The sequence below is a fragment of the Esox lucius genome, chromosome 9, assembly GCF_011004845.1.
Source record: "Esox lucius isolate fEsoLuc1 chromosome 9, fEsoLuc1.pri, whole genome shotgun sequence".
NCBI classification, from domain to species: domain Eukaryota; kingdom Metazoa; phylum Chordata; class Actinopteri; order Esociformes; family Esocidae; genus Esox; species Esox lucius.
This window is the reverse complement of record NC_047577.1, coordinates 1,976,969-1,999,532: the sequence shown is the minus strand read 5'-3', so window position 1 is coordinate 1,999,532 and position 22,564 is coordinate 1,976,969. Positions and strand designations below refer to the sequence as shown.

At 45.7% G+C, this 22,564-nt stretch overlaps 1 protein-coding gene across 1 annotated transcript in view; it reads right to left on the bottom strand.

The window, feature by feature from the left end:
- The window catches only part of sdk1b (sidekick cell adhesion molecule 1b), a 283,277-nt gene extending 264,075 nt beyond the window's left edge, over nt 1-19,202 (bottom strand). The window contains 2 exon segments of the mRNA XM_034294030.1: nt 17,345-18,202; nt 18,903-19,202. Coding sequence (XP_034149921.1) covers nt 17,345-18,035 — 691 coding nt within the window. The 5' untranslated portion in view covers nt 18,036-18,202; nt 18,903-19,202.
- Nucleotides 19,203-22,564: the final 3,362 nt, after the last annotated feature.

The window sequence follows — 22,564 nt, the reverse complement described above, 5'->3', positions numbered from 1 at the left end:
CGTGTGAGTGTGCTCATGTGTGCATGTGTGCATGTGTGTGTGTGTGTAAGGCCCAGCTGTGTATCATTATCCAGGGTAATTAGATTTAGCTGAGTGTTGGGCAGCAATAAACATCAGGTGAACGGGGGGGGGGTGATGAAGGGAGAGGAAGAGCACTAGAGAAGGGTGAAGAGAGGACGGGAATGAGAGAAGGATGGAGAGAGAGGAGGAAAGAAAGAGGAAGAGATAAAGTGCAGGGAAGGCTGAGTCCACATCAACAGCATTCACGAGAGCGAGAGAGAAATGACATTATGTCATGCAAACCTGCAGTGAAATCAGCTTGATTCTGTGTCAACACACACAGCAACAACCCACCATGACAGGCCAGTGACTGTGTAAGAGGGCAGACGTATCACTAGAAAGTTACTTCAGACGTAAACGTTAGGATCCCCAGGACATCTTCGGCGGTTCCCAAAACACAAATATCCAAGCCAAACTTCATCCGTGAAATTTTTATTTTAGACATTTAACGTGACATTGTAATTTATGCTTTGCTTCATTGTCACATTAAAATTCTAAAATTTAAATTCACCGCCCGTGAGGACTTTCATAAAATGCCCACGTTAACGTTTCACATGCATTTCGTATCCATTTTCTGCCACGGCTTGGCCAGCCTAATACGTGGTTTATGCTTGTACAGCGCAGTATTTCCATGAAGTAACCCCCAGTTTAGAATGTCAATACAAGAAAAGTGGGGGTCTTTGGGTGGTGAAACAGCACTACCCATCCCTCTCCATAATGCACACTTTGTATTGGCTAATTTGTGCGCTTCCATTTGATTGTTAAATAGGCTGTTGTGTGAGTATTACCTGGTCCGAGGGCACAAAGACTGGTCATTAGATTAACTGCCCTCCAGAACAGCAGAGCTTCTCAAAGTAATGGTTTTGCAAACTTCACATATAGAAAGGCACTTGTGATATATCCATTGTGAATAACACATATTTGCAGTTTCTTTATGTCAGTCCTTTAAGTCGATAACCACCACGCTTAATAATGAAAATGTTTCTGACCACGTATCTTTATTGAAATCATAATAAAACAGGAAATGTGAACATTTCTCCCTGGCGTAAATAGCTGTCTGAAACGGACTGCCGGAGAAAACAACCAATTGGAACAGCAAGCGAGTTCATATAGTAGGGCTCAGACACGACAAGGAGGCTGACACGCGGAGAGGACAGATGAATGTTGAAATGGGTCTGATTTAAAACATCTGTTTAGAGAATAGTGAAAGGTAAAGCCTTACTCATATGCAGCTCCCAGTTACAAACCAGGGACCAATACCTTCACTGTCATTTCTATCTATGAGAATAAATAATACACACAGTTACAGACAGGGTTGAGTACATTCACTGTCATGTCTATCTATGAGAATAAGAAGGTGTAGGACCAAGGTGTAGGTCCAACATCCAACCTTCCACCCGGGGAGGCCCAACATCCAACCTTCCACCCGGGGAGGCCCAACATCCAACCTTCCACCCGGGGAGGTCGAACATCCAACCTTCCACCCGGGGAGGCCCAACATCCAACCTTCCACCCGGGGAGGCCCAACATCCAACCTTCCACCCGGGGAGGCCCAACATCCAACCTTCCACCCGGGGAGGCCCAACATCCAACCTTCCACCCGGGGAGGTCGAACATCCAACCTTCCACCCGGGGAGGCCCAACATCCAACCTTCCACCCGGGGAGGTCCAACATCCAACCTTCAACCTGGGGAGGTCTGACGTTTAATCTTCCACACGGGGAGATCCAAGCTTCCACTAGGGGTGGTCCAAGCTTCCACATGGGGAGGTCATAGCTTCCACACTGGGAGGTCATAGCTTCCACAGGTCTGACATCTAATTTTCGCCCCAGGGAGGTCCAACATCCTACCTTCCACCCGGGGAGGTCTGACATCTAATCATCTACCTGTGGAGGGCTGATGTCTAATCCTCCACCCGGGGACGTCTGACCGGTGATGCTGAGCCAGTAAGGCACTACTCAGAGTAGTTTATTCACTTTTATTTTACCAGGTGTAATGACAGAAAACATAGTGAAGTGCTTTATCATATAAACTAAGGCCATAGCAATGTTACGAGAAAGAAGAGAAGAATGTGTCAATTTAAAAGCCAGAAAAATATATTAGCTTGCATTTTTTAAAATAGCTTTTATAAAGTAGCTCTCCTGCCAGAAAAGGTTGGACATCCCAGTAATGAATAAAGACACTCAATAAGAAGGCAGAGAGTAGGGAGGTAATTTGTCTCTTGTCTCTTGTTCTATCGTTACTAAAATGAAGACAAAGTCCCACTCATTCACTCACGTTTACTTGACATCAAAATTATTAGACTGTGTGTGTGTGTGTGTGTGTGTGTGTGTGTGTGTGTGTGTGTCCATATAGGGTAACAAGATGAGAGGAAAGCCTCAGTCCCACCCTGATTAGTCAGACAAACCACAGTAATAGAATGGAGAGAAAGGTGGAGTGGCTGAAAGAGAGCCAGAAACGGGGTAAAAACATTTCATATTGTTTCCTCCACTCCTAGGGGAATCCATCGCCCTTCCATCATTCCCCAACTCATCTATTTCTCCTTTTCTTAGTCTTTCCATCCAGTTCTTCCTCTAACACTCCTGTCTTCTAGTTAATTTCAACATGTGAAGGTAAGTTCAAAAGTTGGCCATTTTGCAATTGTGGAGGTTTTTCTAATTGTTGGGTCAGTCACAGTGGTCAGGTATTCTGCCTCTGCATTCACTCTGTTAAGGACAAGGTAGCCTTCCAATCTGCTTTGTTTGGTTTGGTCAAATAGTTGTCCGTTTTCATTTTTGTGTCTGTGTTGCGCTTCTGTGGTTCACTGGGGTCTGTTTGGATTTATGAACAGAGGCTTAAATCCAGCTGGTTTAGGAGACTCTTCTCTAGGTTCATCTTAGGACATGAGGGCTTTGTTATGAAGGTTTGAAGATAGCTCTCCTTTAGTTGGCGGAGGAAATTAACAGCTCTTTTACGGATTTGGATAATTGGTGGATACAGTCCTGACTCAGCTCTGCACGGATCATTGTGCACTTTGCACAATACTAAGAGTTTTGCTAAATTATACATCCGTCGGTATTGGCCGTTTGTCCCATAATGTAAATTACTGGTTGGTAAGTTAAATTGGGGGGGGGGGGGTAAGCCAGATTCTAATTGAGATGTCTACTTCTATGTTCTATGAAGATTTTGCAGAAGGCCCTTCCTGCCTTGTCTGTAAAGTAATTCACAACCTTGTTAAAGTAACCAGTGCTGTTGATGTTTACACTGAGGTAAGTGTAGTTATTTGTTTGCCGTTGATCAACAGTGTCTAGGTAACATTTATGTTTCCATTCCTGACATTGGATCTTTGTTAGCAAGTCATTATTTTGTGTTAATGAGGTTGGGTGTCAGGGCCCAGGGCTGAGAGTGTTAATGAGGTTGGGTGTCAGGGCCCTGGTCTGAGAGTGTTAATGAGGTTGGGTGTCAGGGCCCTGGTCTAACAGTGTTAATGAGGTTGGGTGTCTGGGCCCAGGTCTAACAGTGTTAATGAGGTTGGGTGTCTGGGCCCAGGTCTAACAGTGTTAATGAGGCTGGGTGTCTGGGCCCAGGTCTAAGTGTTAATGAGGTTGGGTGTGAGGGCCCAGGTCTAACAGTGTTAATGAGGTTGGGTGTCAGGGCCCAGGTCTGAGAGTGTTAATGAGGTTGGGTGTCAGGGCCCTGGTCTGAGAGTGTTAATGAGGTTGGGTGTGAGGGCCCAGGTCTAACAGTGTTAATGAGGTTGGGTGTCTGGGCCCAGGTCTAACAGTGTTAATGAGGTTGGGTGTCTGGGCCCAGGTCTAACAGTGTTAATGAGGTTGGATGTCTGGGCCCAGGTCTAACAGTGTTAATGAGGTTGGATGTCAGGGCCCAGGTCTAACAGTGTTAATGAGGTTGGGTGTCAGGGCCCAGGTCTAACAGTGTTAATGAGGTTGGGTTTCTGGGCCCAGGTCTAACAGTGTTAATGAGGTTGGGTGTCTGGGCCCAGGTCTAACAGTGTTAATGAGGCTGGGTGTCTGGGCCCCTGGGCCCAGGTCTAACCCTCTGGTTGGAGGCCAGCCTCCCTCTACGCCTTCTCTTGCTCCTTTTCGATTTATTCTCCCTCATTTTGCTCACTCTCTCTCCCTCTCTGTCTGACGCTTCCCTCCCTCACTCCTTATTTCGCTCTTCCTTTCTCCCTGACTCTCTCTCTCTTTCGCTCCCCGCCCAAACATCTCACGTCTCCGGGAATGGCTAACTAAGACATCACATCATAGAACACACACTCTCTGACAACAATCTGGTCCCTGTCCAGCAAATACACACTAAGACACACACACACACACACACTTCCCTCAGTAGTGAGGGGCCATGCTGCTGGCTTGCTCTTCATAGAAGAATGCCCACCTCTGGATCAGATCAAAGAGGTACATTACGTCACCTGGCCAGATAAACACAAACACACAGTCACTCGAATAGCAGACACACACAGTTCTTCACACAAATACAGACGCACACACACTATCACTAAAACAGCACACACACACACACATTAACTCCCATCTCTGGCTTAGATCAAAGACCTAGGCTGTCCTGTCCACACTGTGAAGTATGTGGAGCTAGCATGTAGTCGAGGCACACACACACACACACACACACACACACACACACACACACACACAGTAGATCAAAAAGCTGAGAGAAATCCGCCAACTCAAAACTACTGTTAAACTACTACTGGATCAGCACAACAGGGTTTTATCCAACCCTGTATAACTACTACTGGGTCAGCACCACAGGGTTTATCAGCCCTGTATAACTACTACTGGGTCAGCACCACAGGGTTTTATCCAACCCTGTATAACTACTACTGGGTCAGCACCACAGGGTTTATCAGCCCTGTATAATACTACTGGGTCAGCACAACAGGGTTTTATACAACCCTGTATAACTACTACTGGGTCAGCACCACAGGGTTTATCAGCCCTGTATAACTACTACTGGGTCAGCACAACAGGGTTTTATACAACCCTGTATAACTACTACTGGGTCAGCACCACAGGGTTTTATACAACCCTGTATAACTACTACTGGGTCAGTACCACAGGGTTTATCAGCCCTGTATAACTACTACTGGGTCAGTACCATAGGGTTTATCAGCCCTGTATAATACTACTGGGTCAGTATCACAGGGATTTATCCAGCCCTGAATAACTACTACTGGGTCAGCACCACAGGGTTTTATCCACCCCTGTATAACTACTACTGGGTCAGCACCACAGGGTTTTATCCAACCCTATATAACTACTACTGGGTCAGTACCACAGGGTTTATCAGCCCTGTATAATACTACTGGGTCAGTATCACAGGGATTTATCCAGCCCTGTATAACTACTACTGGGTCAGCACCACAGGGTTTATCAGCCCTGTATAACTACTACTGGGTCAGCACCACAGGGTTTTATCCAACCCTATATAACTACTACTGGGTCAGTACCACAGGGTTTATCAGCCCTGTATAACTACTACTGGGTCAGAAACATACTAGAGGAGACTTGGCAGGCCTAGGGCATGGTTATCCACCTGGAAGGATACTACTTTTTTCACAACCAAAAAGCCAACTCAGCCAGGTCCATGGGGGGAGGGGTTTCTGTCAACCAGAACAGCTTCAAGCTCAGGGACATCTCCAGTTTTATTGCTCAAAAGAACTGGAACACAAGAAAAGTTTCCAACCTTTTTATCTGCCAAGAGAGTTATTTTCTTTAAATGTCAGTTTGTGTTTATCCCACCTCCATCCAACAGAGGGGCACAAAACTGGCATTCAACACAATGTACAGAGTCGTAAACAAACAGGAAGCCACACACCCAGACACTACCTTTTGTAGTGGGAGACTTCAACACACCCAGACACAGCTCTGTGTGGGGGAGACTTCAACACACCCAGACACAGCTCTGTGTGGGGGGAGACTTCAACACACCCAGACACTACCTTTTGTAGTGGGAGACTTCAACACACCCAGACACAGCTCTGTGTGGGGGAGACTTCAACACACCCAGACACAGCTCTGTGTGGGGGAGACTTCAACACACCCAGACACAGCTCTGTGTGGGGGAGACTTCAACACACCCAGACACAGCTCTGTGTGGGGGAGACTTCAACACACCCAGCTCTGTGTGGCGGAAGACTTTAACACACCCAGACACAGCTCTGTGTGGCGGAAGACTTCAACACACCCAGACACAGCTCTGTGTGGCAGAAGACTTCAACACACCCAGACACAGCTCTGTGTGGGGGAGACTTCAACACACCCAGACACAGCTCTGTGTGGCGGAAGACTTCAACACACCCAGACACAGCTCTGTGTGGGGGGAGACTTCAACACACCCAGACACTACCTTTTGTAGTGGGAGACTTCAACACACCCAGACACAGCTCTGTGTGGGGGAGACTTCAACACACCCAGACACAGCTCTGTGTGGGGGGAGACTTCAACACACCCAGACACAGCTCTGTGTGGGGGGAGACTTCAACACACCCAGACACAGCTCTGTGTGGGGGGAGACTTCAACACACCCAGACACTACCTTTTGTAGTGGGAGACTTCAACACACCCAGACACAGCTCTGTGTGGCGGGAGACTTCAACACACCCAGACACAGCTCTGTGTGGGGGAGACTTCAACACACCCAGACACAGCTCTGTGTGGGGGAGACTTCAACACACCCAGACACAGCTCTGTGTGGCGGGAGACTTCAACACACCCAGACACAGCTCTGTGTGGGGGAGACTTCAACACACCCAGACACAGCTCTGTGTGGCGGGAGACTTCAACACACCCAGACACAGCTCTGTGTGGCGGGAGACTTCAACACACCCAGACACAGCTCTGTGTGGGGGAGACTTCAACACACCCAGACACAGCTCTGTGTGGCGGGAGACTTCAACACACCCAGACACAGCTCTGTGTGGCGGGAGACTTCAACACACCCAGACACAGCTCTGTGTGGCGGGAGACTTCAACACACCCAGACACAGCTCTGTGTGGGGGAGACTTCAACAAAAGGAATCAGAAATCAGTTCTGCCCCATTTTTATCAGCATGTCTCTTGCGCCACCAGAGGCAAACGTTCAATCACACATACAAACTTACTCTGTCATGGCTGCCAGCTTACAGGCAGACGCTTAACCAGGAAGCCGAAGAGACACTCAAGAAGGAGGTGGTCTTCAAGGAAATACCCAAATCAGATCATCCACAGGGACAGATATGACATTACGTGACAAGAACCGTGATCACGCCCTGTGGCCAGTAACGGTGTGATAGTATGTAAAATACAGACCAAATCCAAAAGGATATTTACCAAATGAAACATCCGGATGATGTATAATAAATATAAATCCCATTTGCTAAACAACACCGTTGGTTCAGCAAAGGACCTTCCAGCCATCTTTCTCCTCCACCTTTCTGCTTCTCATCGTGTGTTTCGAGCTCTCGTTATAAACAACTTGCAGTTGTTTTAACTGGCCTAACTCTGCACCAATACGCTTTGGAGAGATATTTTTACAAAAAAATAATAATAAGTCTTCAGGTGCCGTATTTCATGAAGTTTCCACTGGAGATATACAATCACAAGCTTTTTTTATATCAAGGAGCGATAGTTAGGCTTTTGGGTTTGATCCATGTTTGTCCCAATTTAGATATGACCATCTCTCATCACTGACATGTTTGGGATAGGTTCTGGGAACTCTTGGATTACAAGTGAATCAGGTTTTGCCTTGGTTTCTTTAGAACTCAGCCTTGTTTGTGTCAGGTGGGAATTTCACAAATACAAACCGGTTCAGATATAAATCCCGGTATCCAGGAAGACCTGTAATCTTTTCTATGATATATTATTAGTTTCTATACGTTTTCATTGTCATTTCTACTACAACAACAGAAACATACACATGCTAATTGCAACACGTGTGTCAGATGCATATACATTGAGACATCCGATGTAGCTCAGCTGGTAGAACGGGATGCCAGGGTAGTGGGTTCTATACATATGGGGGGGCCAAGGGAGAATCTGGGATTTAAACAACAACAACAGAACTTGTTTCCTGGTCTACAGCTGTGGGCAGAAAACCTAGCCACTCTCAATTTTGTAGACAGAGCTATAAAAGCAAAGAGTGATCATCCATGAGATTAAAATTCCACCATGTTTGTACCAATCTGAGATTGCTCCTTTAATTCCAGAGGGCAGGCTTTGAAAGCTATTGAAGTCATCAAGCAGATCTTAATACACCCACACATGCTTAGTCTTTTTTGGGAAGGTACACGATGTGCTAAGAATTAATAAGCTACTGAAATCTGTTACCTTGCAAACAGAGTTTGGTTAACCTTACATACCTACAAATCTGACACGATCAAGACTTGAACTGAAGTGTATTTAAAAGTCTTAATTCATTGCAGGTAAATGCATAACCTTGTTGTTTAGATATTTCCTAGCAGGTTATCCTGAAGTTATCATCAGCAGGTTGGAGTGTCAACAGGCAGCAGATGATACTACTGTACTTCAGCTGTCTAGGAATGGAGGCGATTGCATACATCCAGTTGGTTTTAGCCCCGAGCAAATAGGACATTGAAAAAATAGGATGTTTTGACATTATTTCAGAACATCCTCCTCAGACGGTTGCACCATATGACATTTTCACCCATTGCTATGCCAGAACTGCAAAGATTGTGCATGCTTTATGATAAATAGCTGCACATCCCCAACTGAATCTAATGTGTAGATATGTGCAGTACAAAGATATTCAATGTTTTGTTTTAAAAATATAACACACATACAGTAAAAGACTGTTGCTGCATTTTGCTGTATTGGGGTGAGCTTTAAGTACGCATTTTACTGTTGGTTCTACACCTGTTATTTATGTTACTAATCAGAGTAAGTGAAAAGATTTTCTATCAACCAATCAAAGCAAGTGGAAATACATTCTATTAAACCAATCACAGCCAGTAGAAATGTATTCATATAACTAATAATAGCCAGTAGAAAAGCGTGCACACCCACACACACACACACACACACGTTTACAACAGAAAACGACATTAAAGAACCTTCGCTCTCTGCAAGGTTTATATTAGGCCTAGGGCTATGTGACAGAAACCTGCTGCCCAGATTTACTATGCAAACTCCCATTCAAATGAAGAACCCCTCTTCTATCACAATAACAGCACAACACACAGTCTCTCACACTGACATGGAGAACGTCTCCATGGTCACCTCATGTGTGATGTAATCAACTGGCTGTTGTAGCTTTGCAGTTCTGGATAGTTTTTCAGTGGCAAAATCCATTCTCGGAAAATCATACGTAAAAGTCTCAAAGCAGCCCCAAACCATACATAGCTACACCCTCTGCCTAACGGTTGGTGTTGGTGGAGTTTCTCCTGTTCTTAGGCAGCGTTTTGTTTTTCCCCAAACATGGCATCTGGCATTGCAGCCACAAAACTCCTCATTTGACTCATACTTCCAGAGCACATTGTTCCAGTAGCGTTGGTCCTTACACAGGTGTTGTTCCAGTAGCGTTGGTCCTTACACAGGTGGTGTTCCAGTAGCGTTGGTCCTTACACAGGTGGTGTTCCAGTAGCGTTGGTCCTAACACAGGTGGTGTTCCAGTAGCGTTGGTCCTAACACAGGTGGTGTTCCAGTAGCGTTGGTCCTTACACAGGTGTTGTTCCAGTAGCGTTGGCCCTTACACAGGTGTTGTTCCAGTAGCGTTGGCCCTTACACAGGTGTTGTTCCAGTAGCGTTGGCCCTTACACAGGTGTTGTTCCAGTAGCGTTGGTCTTTACACAGGTGTTGTTCCAGTAGCGTTGGTCTTTACACAGGTGTTGTTCCAGTAGTGTTGGTCTTTACACAGGTGTGCTTAGACAAATTTCTTGATGTTCTTTTTTGAGAGTCTAGGCTTCTCCCTTACTTCTCCCTTACTCACCTCTCACTTTTCTGGCCAGGTTTGTGCAGTCTACTTCTGACAGTTGACTCATGCACTTCAACATTGATTGTGAAAATAGAGGCCTGTAGATCCCTTGATGATATCCTGGGGTTCTTAAGAGTCTTCTAAGAGCATCTTTCAGTCAGCTCTTGGGCTGAATTCAGTGGGACAACCTGTCCTGCGTAGATTGCCAGTGGTCTGGAATTGTCTACATTTGTAGATGATCAGTCGGAAAGTGGAATTATGTGCTTGGAATTGCTTGGAAATGGCTTTGTAAGCCCAGACTCACAGGCATCAATAATCTCTTAGGGCTTCAGATGGGTCTTTTGATCTTGGCCTGATGTGTAACCACACACCCATATGGTTAAAAGCAAACCAGAGGTTTCTCTTTAATGTTTTGGTGCACATGATTCAAATTTTAGACATGTTATGTGATGGTACAGGTAAGGGTGAACTACCTTCTTCCGCAGAAGGAAAAATATTTCTGTTTATGTTAATTGCATAAACAATTATTATTTTTTTACGTACCATTTTCTTGGTTATTCGAGGTATTTGAAAACTTCATTTTCAAATGACAACATAAGAATTATAAAGACATTTCAATTTGGTTAATACATCTTCCATATATGAAACACATACTTTTGCTTCATATGTCAAATCAATAACAAGGAAAGTCACATCCGTGACCGTACATTTCCCTCTGTAAAGTCAATAGGAAGATTGTCAGGAGACTTCCGTCAATAGGAGACCCTAAAGTGAGTGACTTAATTTTGTAATTGTGTGTCTACACACCCTCCATAGAGTTCTACTAATAAATACATCGAAATGTTTAATTATCTTTCACTCTGTGAGGACATTTCTTTGTGATTTTGGGAGAAAATACACACTTTTAGAACAGACACATGCGCGCGCGCGCACGCGCGCGCACACACACACACACACAGACACACACACACACACACACACACAAACAAACCCACATTAGTATAATAGAGCAGACTAATGTGCTCTAAACAGTCCACATTCTACTTGACTGGTTCATAACAATAGACCACTAAGCCCCTGGTGTGTGTGTGTGTGTGTGTGTGTCTGTGTGTGTGTGTGTGTGTGTGTATGTGTGTGTGTGTGTGCTGCGTGACAATAGGACCTACTCAAAGAGGACCAACGGTCTTCAGAAGCCTGATTAACCAGCCCCATAATGCAGTGCAGGTGACCTAACTACGACCCCTGAGAACTAAGGAGAAGGTTTCAGTGTCACCAGCTCCCATTTCAAAGCAAAGCTTTATGACCACACCCTGACATTCAGACCTCTCTATGTCTCCTCCTCTGTGTCTATCCATGTCCCATGCTAGATCTGTAATCAACACACATCCACGTCCCATGCTAATTCTATAATCAACACACATCCACGTCCCATGGTAGTTCTATAATCAACACACATCCACGTCCCATGCTAGATCTGTAATCAACACACATCCATGTCCCATGGTAGTTCTATAATCAACACACATCCATGTCCCATGGTAGTTCTATAATCAACACACATCCATGTCCCATGGTAGTTCTATAATCAACACACATCCATGTCCCATGGTAGTTCTATAATCAACACACATCCATGTCCCATGGTAGTTCTATAATCAACACACATCCATGTCCCATGGTAGTTCTATAATCAACACACATCCATGTCCCATGCTAAATCTATAATCAACACACATCCATGTCCCATGCTAATTCTATGATCAACACACACACACAAATGCACAAACAGTCCTGGTTTCCACGTGAACGATTGTAGTGATGGAGTACAGAGGAGCCAGGTGCACTTGCAGCTCTCCCCCACCTTCCTGCGCACACACGCACGCACACGCACACGCCTACACACACACGCCCACAGACCCACACAAACACCCACAAGTCTACTGACAGGCAGGGATAGGTAGAGGTGGTTATTTTCCATTAAAAAGCTTATTGTGGGTATGATACCTTTTACAGCAGAGGACACACACACACTTCTCACTGTCTCCCACACACACACATACAGGTAACTACACACTTTCATACACACACACACACACACACACACACGCAGCAGTGTCAATGATAAGAACAGAGACAGGAACTTGCCCATTAACCAACAGTCCTGACCAGCCCACTAACAAACAGTCCTGACCAGCCCACTAACAAACAGTCCTGACCAGCCCACTAACAAACAGTCCTGACCAGCCCACTAACCAACAGTCCTGACTAGCCCACTAACCAACAGTCCTGACTAGCCCACTAACCAACAGTCCTGACTAGCCCACTAACCAACAGACCTGACTAGCCCACTAACCAACAGACCTGACTAGCCCACTAACCAACAGACCTGATGAGACCACCAGCAGTCCTGACTAGCCCACTAACCAACAGACCTGACTAGCCCACTAACCAACAGACCTGACTAGCCCACTAACCAACAGACCTGATGAGACCACTAACAGTCCTTACAGGCTCACTAACTAACAGTCCTGACTAGCCCACCAACAGTCCTGACTAGCCCACTAACAGTCCTGACTAGCCCACTAACAGTCCTGACTAGCCCACCAACAGTCCTGACTAGCTCACCAACAGTCCTGACTAGCCCACCAACAGTCCTGACTAGCCCACCAACAGTCCTGACTAGCCCACCAACAGTCCTGACTAGCCCACCAACAGTCCTGACTAGCTCACCAACAGTCCTGACTAACCCACCAACAGTCCTGACTAGCCCACCAACAGTCCTGACTAGCCCACCAACAGTCCTGACTAGCTCACCAACAGTCCTGACTAACCCACCAACAGTCCTGACTAGCCCACCAACAGTCCTGACTAGCCCACCAACAGTCCTGACTAGCCCACTACCTACCAGGAGTTAATGGGTGTACATCTAAATAAGGGAATTATCCAGTGAATCAACCAGTGAATCTATTCAGTTTTAATCAAATTGATAAGTCCTCATGTCATCACTGCTTCATTAACACACTCTCTCCCTCTCTCTGTCCCACACCTTTCCTTTCTCCATCTCTCTCCCTCGGTCCCCATCCATCTCTCCATCCATCCTCTTCTTCTCTTACTCCCTCTACATCTCAGAAACAGACAGGAGTGTCCCAGCCATGCGTGCGTGCGTTACATTCCACGTGGGTGTCCATATCGGGCCCATACCAAGAACTATTCGGTCCAGTGATATAACACGACCTTAATCTACTAACTTGATCATCTGATTAATTATCATTCATCTGATCCCTGTGATTAATTCCTCTGTATTTTATCTCTGGGTCAATATGAAGACTGTAACTTTCATGGCCCCTAGTTAAACTGACTGCTTCAGACCAATAGAACACTACAGCATATCAGTTAATGACTAATGAATCCAATGATTCTCTGTAAGTTTTAATGTGGAACATTCAGAACAATCAGAACAGTGCCCTGTTCTAGAACATAGTAATCAATCTTCTAATTATTTATCTAAGTTTTTGACCTGATGGTGAACTGAAACAGACTAATGGTCTGACTGACTGTCTGTCTGACCGGTTAGCTGACTGTGTGGCTGGCTGTCTGAACGGATAGCTGACTGTGTGGCTGGCTGTCTGACCGGTTAGCTGACTGTGTGGCTGGCTGTCTGACCGGTTAGCTGACTGTGTGGCTGGCTGTCTGAACGGATAGCTGACTGTGTGGCTGGCTGTCTGACCGGATAGCTGACTGTGTGGCTGGCTGTCTGACCGGATAGCTGACTGTGTGGCTGGCTGTCTGACCGGATAGCTGACTGTGTGGCTGGCTGTCTGACCGGATAGCTGACTGTGTGGCTGGCTGTCTGACCGGATAGCTGACTGTGTGGCTGGCTGTCTGACCGGATAGCTGACTGTGTGGCTGGCTGTCTGACCGGATAGCTGACTGTGTGGCTGGCTGTCTGACCGGATAGCTGACTGTGTGGCTGGCTGTCTGACCGGATAGCTGACTGTGTGGCTGGCTGTCTGACCGGTTAGCTGACTGTGTGGCTGGCTGTCTGACCGGTTAGCTGACTGTGTGGCTGGCTGTCTGACCGGTTAGCTGACTGTGTGGCTGGCTGTCTGACCGGATAGCTGACTGTGTGGCTGGCTGTTTGACTGTGAAGTAGTAGTAAGGAGAGCAGAGAGGGTTGTAAACCTCTGCCTTCCATCTCCCAGCTCTCAAATGAAAGATCAATGTGCTTATTTAAATCTGCTGCCAGGCTGCCGATCGGCCAGTATAAACGGACATATTTATGAGGGTGGAGGAGGGAGGGTGACGCATCAACTGACCGTTGAGAAAGAGGGATCAAGACCTGTCTCATGAATTTCATCCTTTCCCCTGAAATAAAATGTCAGAATCAAAGTTAAATGCAGAAAGGAGCAGGCTAGGAGCGTGGGGTGTTGGGGGGGGGGGGGTTATCAACTCTTAGTCAACGCCTCGAGCCAATTTATGCCAATTTATTGGACGGCTGGCATAGCTGATAGAATCAATACCCACCCCCCCCCCGACAAGATTTCTGTCCGGGAGGGGACTTGGCTCAGGCTTCGAGACTGGACACACAGATACACAGACACTGGATGGGACTGGACACACAGATACACAGACACTGGATGGGACTGGACAGGCCCTGGAGACATCACCAGGGGGGCGAATGGAGCAGACTCAACACACACAGACATACACCTCTCCAGGAGTGGAGTTAGTCCCAACATTAAACTGAGAGAAAGAAGGAGAGGAGGTAGTCCCAGCATTAAACTGAGAAAGAAGGAGAGGAGGTAGTCCCAACATTAAACTGAGAAAGAAGGAGAAGAGGTAGCCCCAACATTAAACTGAGAGAAAGAAGGAGAGGAAGAAAAGCAAGAGAGGAAAGAAAAAGAAACAAACTGAAAGGGAGGGAGAGAAGGAGCAATGAATGGGTTGAAAATAAGATGTAGAGTGAAAGAGAGATGGAGCGAGTGACAAGAAGATAGAGAGAGAGAGTGAAAGAGAGATGGAGCGAGGGACAAGAAGATAGAGAGAGAGAGTGAAAGAGAGATGGAGCGAGTGACAAGAAGATAGAGAGAGAGAGAGAGAGAGAGAGAGAGAGAGAGAGAGAGAGAGAGAGAGAATGTTGACAGAGGCCTGTTGTTATCATTGATTGAACTGCAGGTACTGCTGCTCTTTCACAAACAAATCACTATTACCGCACTCCTCTGCTGTACCCACACACACACACACACACACACACACACACACGACCAAAACACGTCCTCACACACCCCTCCCATTGCATCACCAGATCTATGATTTTACATTCCACTCAGTGTTCTCTGGGCCCAATCAAATCACTTTTATTTTTCCCCATATTCTTTTTGCAGACACCAATCAGTTTCTCCAGGTTTCCATTTTTCGTAAAATGTGCAGGTTTTCACACACAAAATCTCACAAACAACACCCGAGGGTTCTTCAGAAGGGGTGGTGCATATTGCCTGATTACCATCACTGGCGGACGGGTAGGACATGGCACAAGATCAGGCACTTGCTCACTGAATGGTGGACGCTGGCCCATTAATTCACAGTGTCGTTTATCCACCACACAAGCCACTAGGTTATTCAGCCAATGCGGGGGAAACAATGTTGTTGAAGTGTTCGAGTCCCCGCTGACACTGGAAAAACCATAAGGAGTGTCGGCAGGGTATCGATTCATTTAGCTGCTTTTCACTCTTACCCACAATTATGTCGTATCCAACGGAACATTTATGGCCTCATTTCATCACAGCTACCAACTGATATTTTCAACTAACAGTTTTGGTTCGACTGCGGCCAGAAATCCCAGGATGCACCTTTAGCTAGCTAATTCGGGTGGAGGCCTTGGAATCTGAGGCCTGTGTCTTTGGATCCACACTCCCTTAAGGGCACGTGGCCTTGCTCCTGAAATCACTACGTTTCAGGCCGGCACACAATCGCGTATGCAGACAAAGACATGGTGCCAAGGGGGCAACACTGATCTAGACAGCTGGTGTCAGATCTCTGTAAAACGGTTTGACTATGACTAGAGGGGCTGCTTTAATTAGTACAGGGAGAGGAGGGGTGTGTGTGTGTGTGTGTGTGTGTGTGTGAAACTCAGTAAGCAGGTCATTGACTGAATGGGAGATTATCCTTGATATACATATGCCCCCACAACACACACACACACTCTGCCAGACACACACACACACACACACTCTTCCAGACACACACAAACACACACACACACTCTTCCAGACACACACACACACACACCTCTCGATTAATTACCATCAACAGCAACTTTATCATAGAACAACACAACACGAATAACACTTCTGTCCCTACGCATCGCCTGTCAGAACACACAAACACACACACCACTTTACCTCACCCAACCTTTCACACTGACTGTAAATTCCCAGCTATTATATCTCCGCCGGCAGACGTCCTGGCTGGATTCGGAGAACAGACACGGTACGCTCACCCAGCCCCTCACACTCAGACAGATTTACAGGAAAGCGTATGAGAACCTCGGCACAGAAAGACAACGCCTCTCAAATACAAGCTACACTTAAACTCAATCCATATTTCATATTTGTTGGCAACCTTGTGGAGATAATTATTTCCATAACATTACCCAATGTGTGTGTGTGTGTGTGTGTGTATGTGCACATCTGTTGAACACCTGTGTTCGGGTCCAGCAGAACAGTAGCACTGTTAACCCACTGAATTCACAGAAAATGTTTCACAACATCATCGCCATCCTATTTTAAATGGTTTTAGGTGCCATCCTGAACTCTATAACCCTACGGGGAGTTCTACATACTACACATCTATAACCCTACGGGGAGTTCTACATACTACACATCTATAACCCTACAGGGAGTTCTACATACTACACATCTATAACCCTACGGGGAGTTCTACATACTACACATCTATAACCCTACGGGGAGTTCTACATACTACACATCTATATGGGGGATTCTACACTTGTGCTATGATATTAATATTAGGTATTCATATTATCCGTTCTACAGGACACAGTGTCTACAGGACAAACACTCCACACAATCTGCTGGCTGACATAAGCTACTGACACCAGCCCCCAAGGGGACTTTGAAACCTTGTAAACACATGAATGAAAAACTACAGCCCCACAAAGGGAGTCATGCTAGAACATGGAACATTATTGGGTTAAGCATAGATTAACGACCTAATTTGGTGGGAGTGAACCAGAACCACGGTTATAATCATGTCATGATTGACAGCGTCACATCAGTGGAATCAGACATGCTGATAAAGAGACGCACAGGAGAGGCAGTATATTCAACTCTTACCTTGGGCATTCAACATGTGGGTACAGCCGCTGAAGAGGAGTAGGAAGAGCCACAAACCGCTCCGGCTGAAGCTCCACATGCCGAGCCTAGTCCCTCTCTCAGCGGGGCGTCTGGTCGCCCGGGGCGGCATCGTGATCCGGGTTGCTCCGGGCGGAACAGCTCCCTCGGCGACGCGGCTGTCGCGCGTAATTCCATTAGAACTGAGAGGCTTCATACTGGAGAGGTGGTCCACTGGGACTCCGCGGCAGGATTTAGTCGGGTTAACCGGGGTAGTCTCCGGTTGTGCTTTGATGTTGTTGGCGCCTCTCCCGGTGCTCAGAGCGCGGGGAAAACGGAAAGGAGAATGGAAAGAGATGTGTGATGAAAAGCTTTCACCACCTCGACAGCGCGTCTCCTCCAGCCGCTTTCCCCTAGATGACTGGCCGACTAGAAGGCGTTCTGTGAGTCGTTCCTCCTCCTGGGTCAGGAAGCGAGAAACCCTCTTCTCCAGAAGTCTGGTGGTCCCACCGCCACCAGTGACAATTCCCTCACACCGACTCCCTCGGTGCCCCGGGCTGATCAACTCAACCGGTGACACAGATAGCTCCTCGGTCCTGGCAGCTTGTCTACCCGGTTTTCTGTTATTAAAGTCCGGGTCCTCGCCTCTCCCGGGCTCGGTGTGTTTCTGTGTCCTGCGATACCTCATGTTCATTACCAGTGATCCTACAGGAGCAGAGTTAATACATCAGGGAGAGTGGGATTTAGATTGATCCGATTATATCAGCGAGTTGGGCTACGGCCCCTGTAAATCCTTGCTTGTTGTGATGTCTTGAGCGGGGATTTGTCTACAGGATCATTTGGGTCTTTAGGCGGAATTAACTGCGGGCAATAAAGCACATAAATTATCAATTCACTATTGCTTATTGTGCGTGCTTTCGAAAAATCTATTTGCAAACGAAGCAGACGAATTCCACTGTCAACCTGCGTACATGGCGCTATTAGGCTACTGCCATTGGCTACTGAACCCAGACCAAGTCGGTGATAAAGTTAGCTTCAGAAACCCTCCGCGCGTAGTCAGAGATGGGAAGAAACTAGCTAGAAATGCAGGTTAACTATTAACTAACCATTCAAAAGGATAAAATATAGCAAGAGAGGCTATGTGCCGCCGTAACGTAACTCTCCCCCTTCCCTCTCTCCGGTCCCACAGGCTCGAACTAGCTTGTCTCCGGTTCCACCGCACACAAAAAACTAGGGCAGCAGAAGCCACCAGCCAACAGGTTATAAACAAGAAAAACCCAGTCCTTCCATTCGTCACATCGAACCCCTTATTTTTCAAACAAGACCAAGTAAAAATAAGCTTTGGTTTGGATTTGTAAGCTAGTCAGTCCGTATAAAACCCCAAACACACAGCGCTTAGCTTACCACACAGGCACAGCAACACTGCGACAGTTAGAACCTCCTTCTAAGATCCCAAACGAGTCGACAGGGTAGCTAGAAATTTTCCTATGAAACGTCACAATGTCTTCAACATCTCCTACAACAACTTTTTTACCATTATATGTATAAAAAAATACCTTACTATTCAGGAAATGTACTTCTGAACAACAAGTAGCGAAATGACGGTTCAGGTCCGTGTGCTAGCCCCCGCTCACCGCGCTGATTGAAAGGCTGCGTCTCGCGCTCTCCTTTATGTCTCGAGAGGAGCGGAAAGCACCAACGCAACACCTGCCTCCGCTCCGTCCACCTGATGACAAACGGATCACAGTATTTAAACTGAAATCCCGAAATAGACAAATATCCTTTCAGATAATAAATATATGGTTTGTCTAATAACAGCAATCAGTTTTTCGTCGTAAAGCTCCAACAACCTGAGTTCAGGTCTTTCTCCGTTAAACACAGAGACTAAACTAAAAGTTCCATTCACAAGCCGTCCAGCCCGCCCAGCTCTGCGGTGATTGGTCAAGACTCCCGTAGAACAGCGAGTCCCGTTATTTTGACTGGGGGCATGTGGAGGCGGGCGGGGAACTGGGAGGGGGCGCCACAAAACTCCGCGCTCAACAGAACGCGGTGAACGGCGCCCCCAAACCGAAAAGAACAAGTTATGGAAATTAAACAAGAAAATTACTTTTTTAAGTTTCTTCTTGCATAGAAATCGTGAAGAATATGTTAAGGTATATGGACAAAACCCTCCACATAATTATAATAGACCACATGTTTTAATTAAGACCTGTCTGATTCTATGAGTGGCCTGGGACCATTATTCGGTCCTGTAATTTTATTCACCACGCGCCTGCCAATTTACCTCGATTTCTTACCAACCCCTTAGCCCCCGCCTGGCCACCAACTGCACACACACACACACACACACACACACACACACACACACGAACGCACGCACACACACGCACACACACACATTCCCCCCACACCCAATATTGCACATCATGCCTGGTGGTCAGTGTGCTTTGGAGACACTGAAGCCAACCAAAATTCAAATTCACTGGAATTTAAAAAAGGCATCATTATATTTCCTATTCACTCTGAATAAATGTAAAAATAAAATATGTTTATTTTAATATTTCTGATTATATTTTTACATTAAACTCACCTGTACAACTGAGTTATCCAGAGTAACTAGCATACAACAACAGATTAATTTATGAATTTTAATATATATAAAAATTATAGATTCGTATGGTTGCATATTAGGTTATTATGGTAGATGGGGTCAAATCTGTGCTCCTTGAGTTACACAAAGTGATGCCTCAAAGTTCGATACTTGGCCTGCTATTCTTTACCATTTATATAAAAAACATTAATGATGCTTTTTAAAGATTAATTAGTATTTAGCTGATGCTGGGTTATACTCCATTGTTCCAACTTTTGACCAAGTCAGGTTATATCTTAAGTCAGAATTTCTGGCTCGGTAGAGGATACTCTAATATTAAGCTTGTGCTAAATGCAAATAAAACAAAATGCGTGCTATTTACAAGGTCTCATAGTTGAGATTGGAATGATTACAAAATTCTTAGTTTAAGAGGTATAAAAAATTAATTGGTTCCTTCCAAATAAAATATATTGGGATCTGGCTTGATGGCAAGTTGTCTTTTAAAATGCATCTTAAAGAGCTGGTGAAGAAATTAAAGATAAAAATTGTTTTCCTCTGTAGAAACAAAACCTGTTTAACTTGTGTAAATAGGAAGAATTGTCAATGCTTTTTCCATATCCATTTTTGATTATGGCAATGTAGTATATGTGCATGTTTAGGTTTATTAATGGTTCTGGATAGAAAACTCACTAATACTCTGTATGAAGACGTGTGCTGGATATTTTGTTATATTAGATGGGAGCCAAAAGCTCTGGTGTTTTTTCACAAAACACTAATGCAGAAATGTCCGTCATGCTTAATGAATACATTTAATATCAGACTCTACAATTATAGAACACAATACTATAACTAGATCCTACTACAGGTTCCCAGGGTATCCACTGAGATCACACTACAGGTTCCCAGGGTCTCCACTGAGATCACACTACAGGTTCTCAGGGTCTCCACTGAGATCACACTACAGGTTCCCAGGGTCTCCACTGAGATCACAATACAGGTTCCCAGGGTCTCCACTGAGATCACACTACAGGTTCCCAGGGTATCCACTGAGATCACACTACAGTTTCCCAGGGTCTCCACTGAGATCACACTACAGGTTCCCAGGGTCTCCACTGAGATCACACTACAGGTTCCCAGGGTCTCCACTGAGATCACACTACAGGTTCTCAGGGTCTCCACTGAGATCACACTACAGGTTCCCAGGGTCTCCACTGAGATCACAATACAGGTTCCCAGGGTCTCCACTGAGATCACACTACAGGTTCCCAGGGTATCCACTGAGATCACACTACAGGTTCCCAGGGTCTCCACTGAGATCACACTACAGGTTCCCAGGGTTTCCACTGAGATCACACTACAGGTTCCCAGGGTCTCCACTGAGATCACACTACAGGTTCTCAGGGTCTCCACTGAGATCACACTACAGGTTCCCAGGGTCTCCACTGAGATCACAATACAGGTTCCCAGGGTCTCCACTGAGATCACACTACAGGTTCCCAGGGTATCCACTGAGATCACACTACAGTTTCCCAGGGTCTCCACTGAGATCACACTACAGGTTCCCAGGGTCTCCACTGAGATCACACTACAGGTTCCCAGGGTCTCCACTGAGATCACACTACAGGTTCTCAGGGTCTCCACTGAGATCACACTACAGGTTCCCAGGGTCTCCACTGAGATCACAATACAGGTTCCCAGGGTCTCCACTGAGATCACACTACAGGTTCCCAGGGTATCCACTGAGATCACACTACAGGTTCCCAGGGTCTCCACTGAGATCACACTACAGGTTCCCAGGGTTTCCACTGAGATCACACTACAGGTTCTCAGGGTCTCCACTGAGATCACACTACAGGTTCCCAGGGTCTCCACTGAGATCACACTGCAGGTTCCCAGGGTCTCCACTAAGTAGGGAAAAGTTTCTTTTGGGTTTGTGGAATAAAGGGCAGAATTCTTTAACATTGGATGCCTGTGAGGAAGTGGAAATTGCTGATTCATGAATTTAGTGATATAAATGTATTGTTTTTGTGTATTATGTAGAGTATCATAATTATTTGTAAAAGTGCATTATGTTGATGAGTCCATTTGTTTTTGCTATTTTTATTTTATTATTTAAGTTGTTATTGTATCCTATTTGTTTTTTAATGATTTCAATTTAAAAAAAATTATATCTTTATTGAAGGCTCACTTGAAAATGAGACTTTGACCTCAATGTGATTCTCCCCGTCTAAATAAAGTATAGAAATAATAATGAAAGAACAATAATGAACACTAACAATCTTGTCAGTATCAGTGTCTAGCAATACATGGTCCTCCTCTTCTCAACAGATCCAAAATAAAAACATGAAATCCCTAGAGGGATCTCTCCAGATCATCATACCACATCCCATTATATTGGACTCTGTGTTGTGCTCTCAGCCTTTGCGCTTTCTCAACTGTGACTGGGCATTGTTAGTTCTCTGCCTGTCTCCTTAAAAGCCAAGCTAACAATTTCGGCTGCATTGCTAATAAGTGCCAGGCATACACTGCTCTGAGGTGAATGATTATTACATGGCTCTGGACAAAATGGCCAAATCACGAAAAATAAACATATAAAGTCTGTCACATGACTTCATTAAAAAGTGTGATAATAA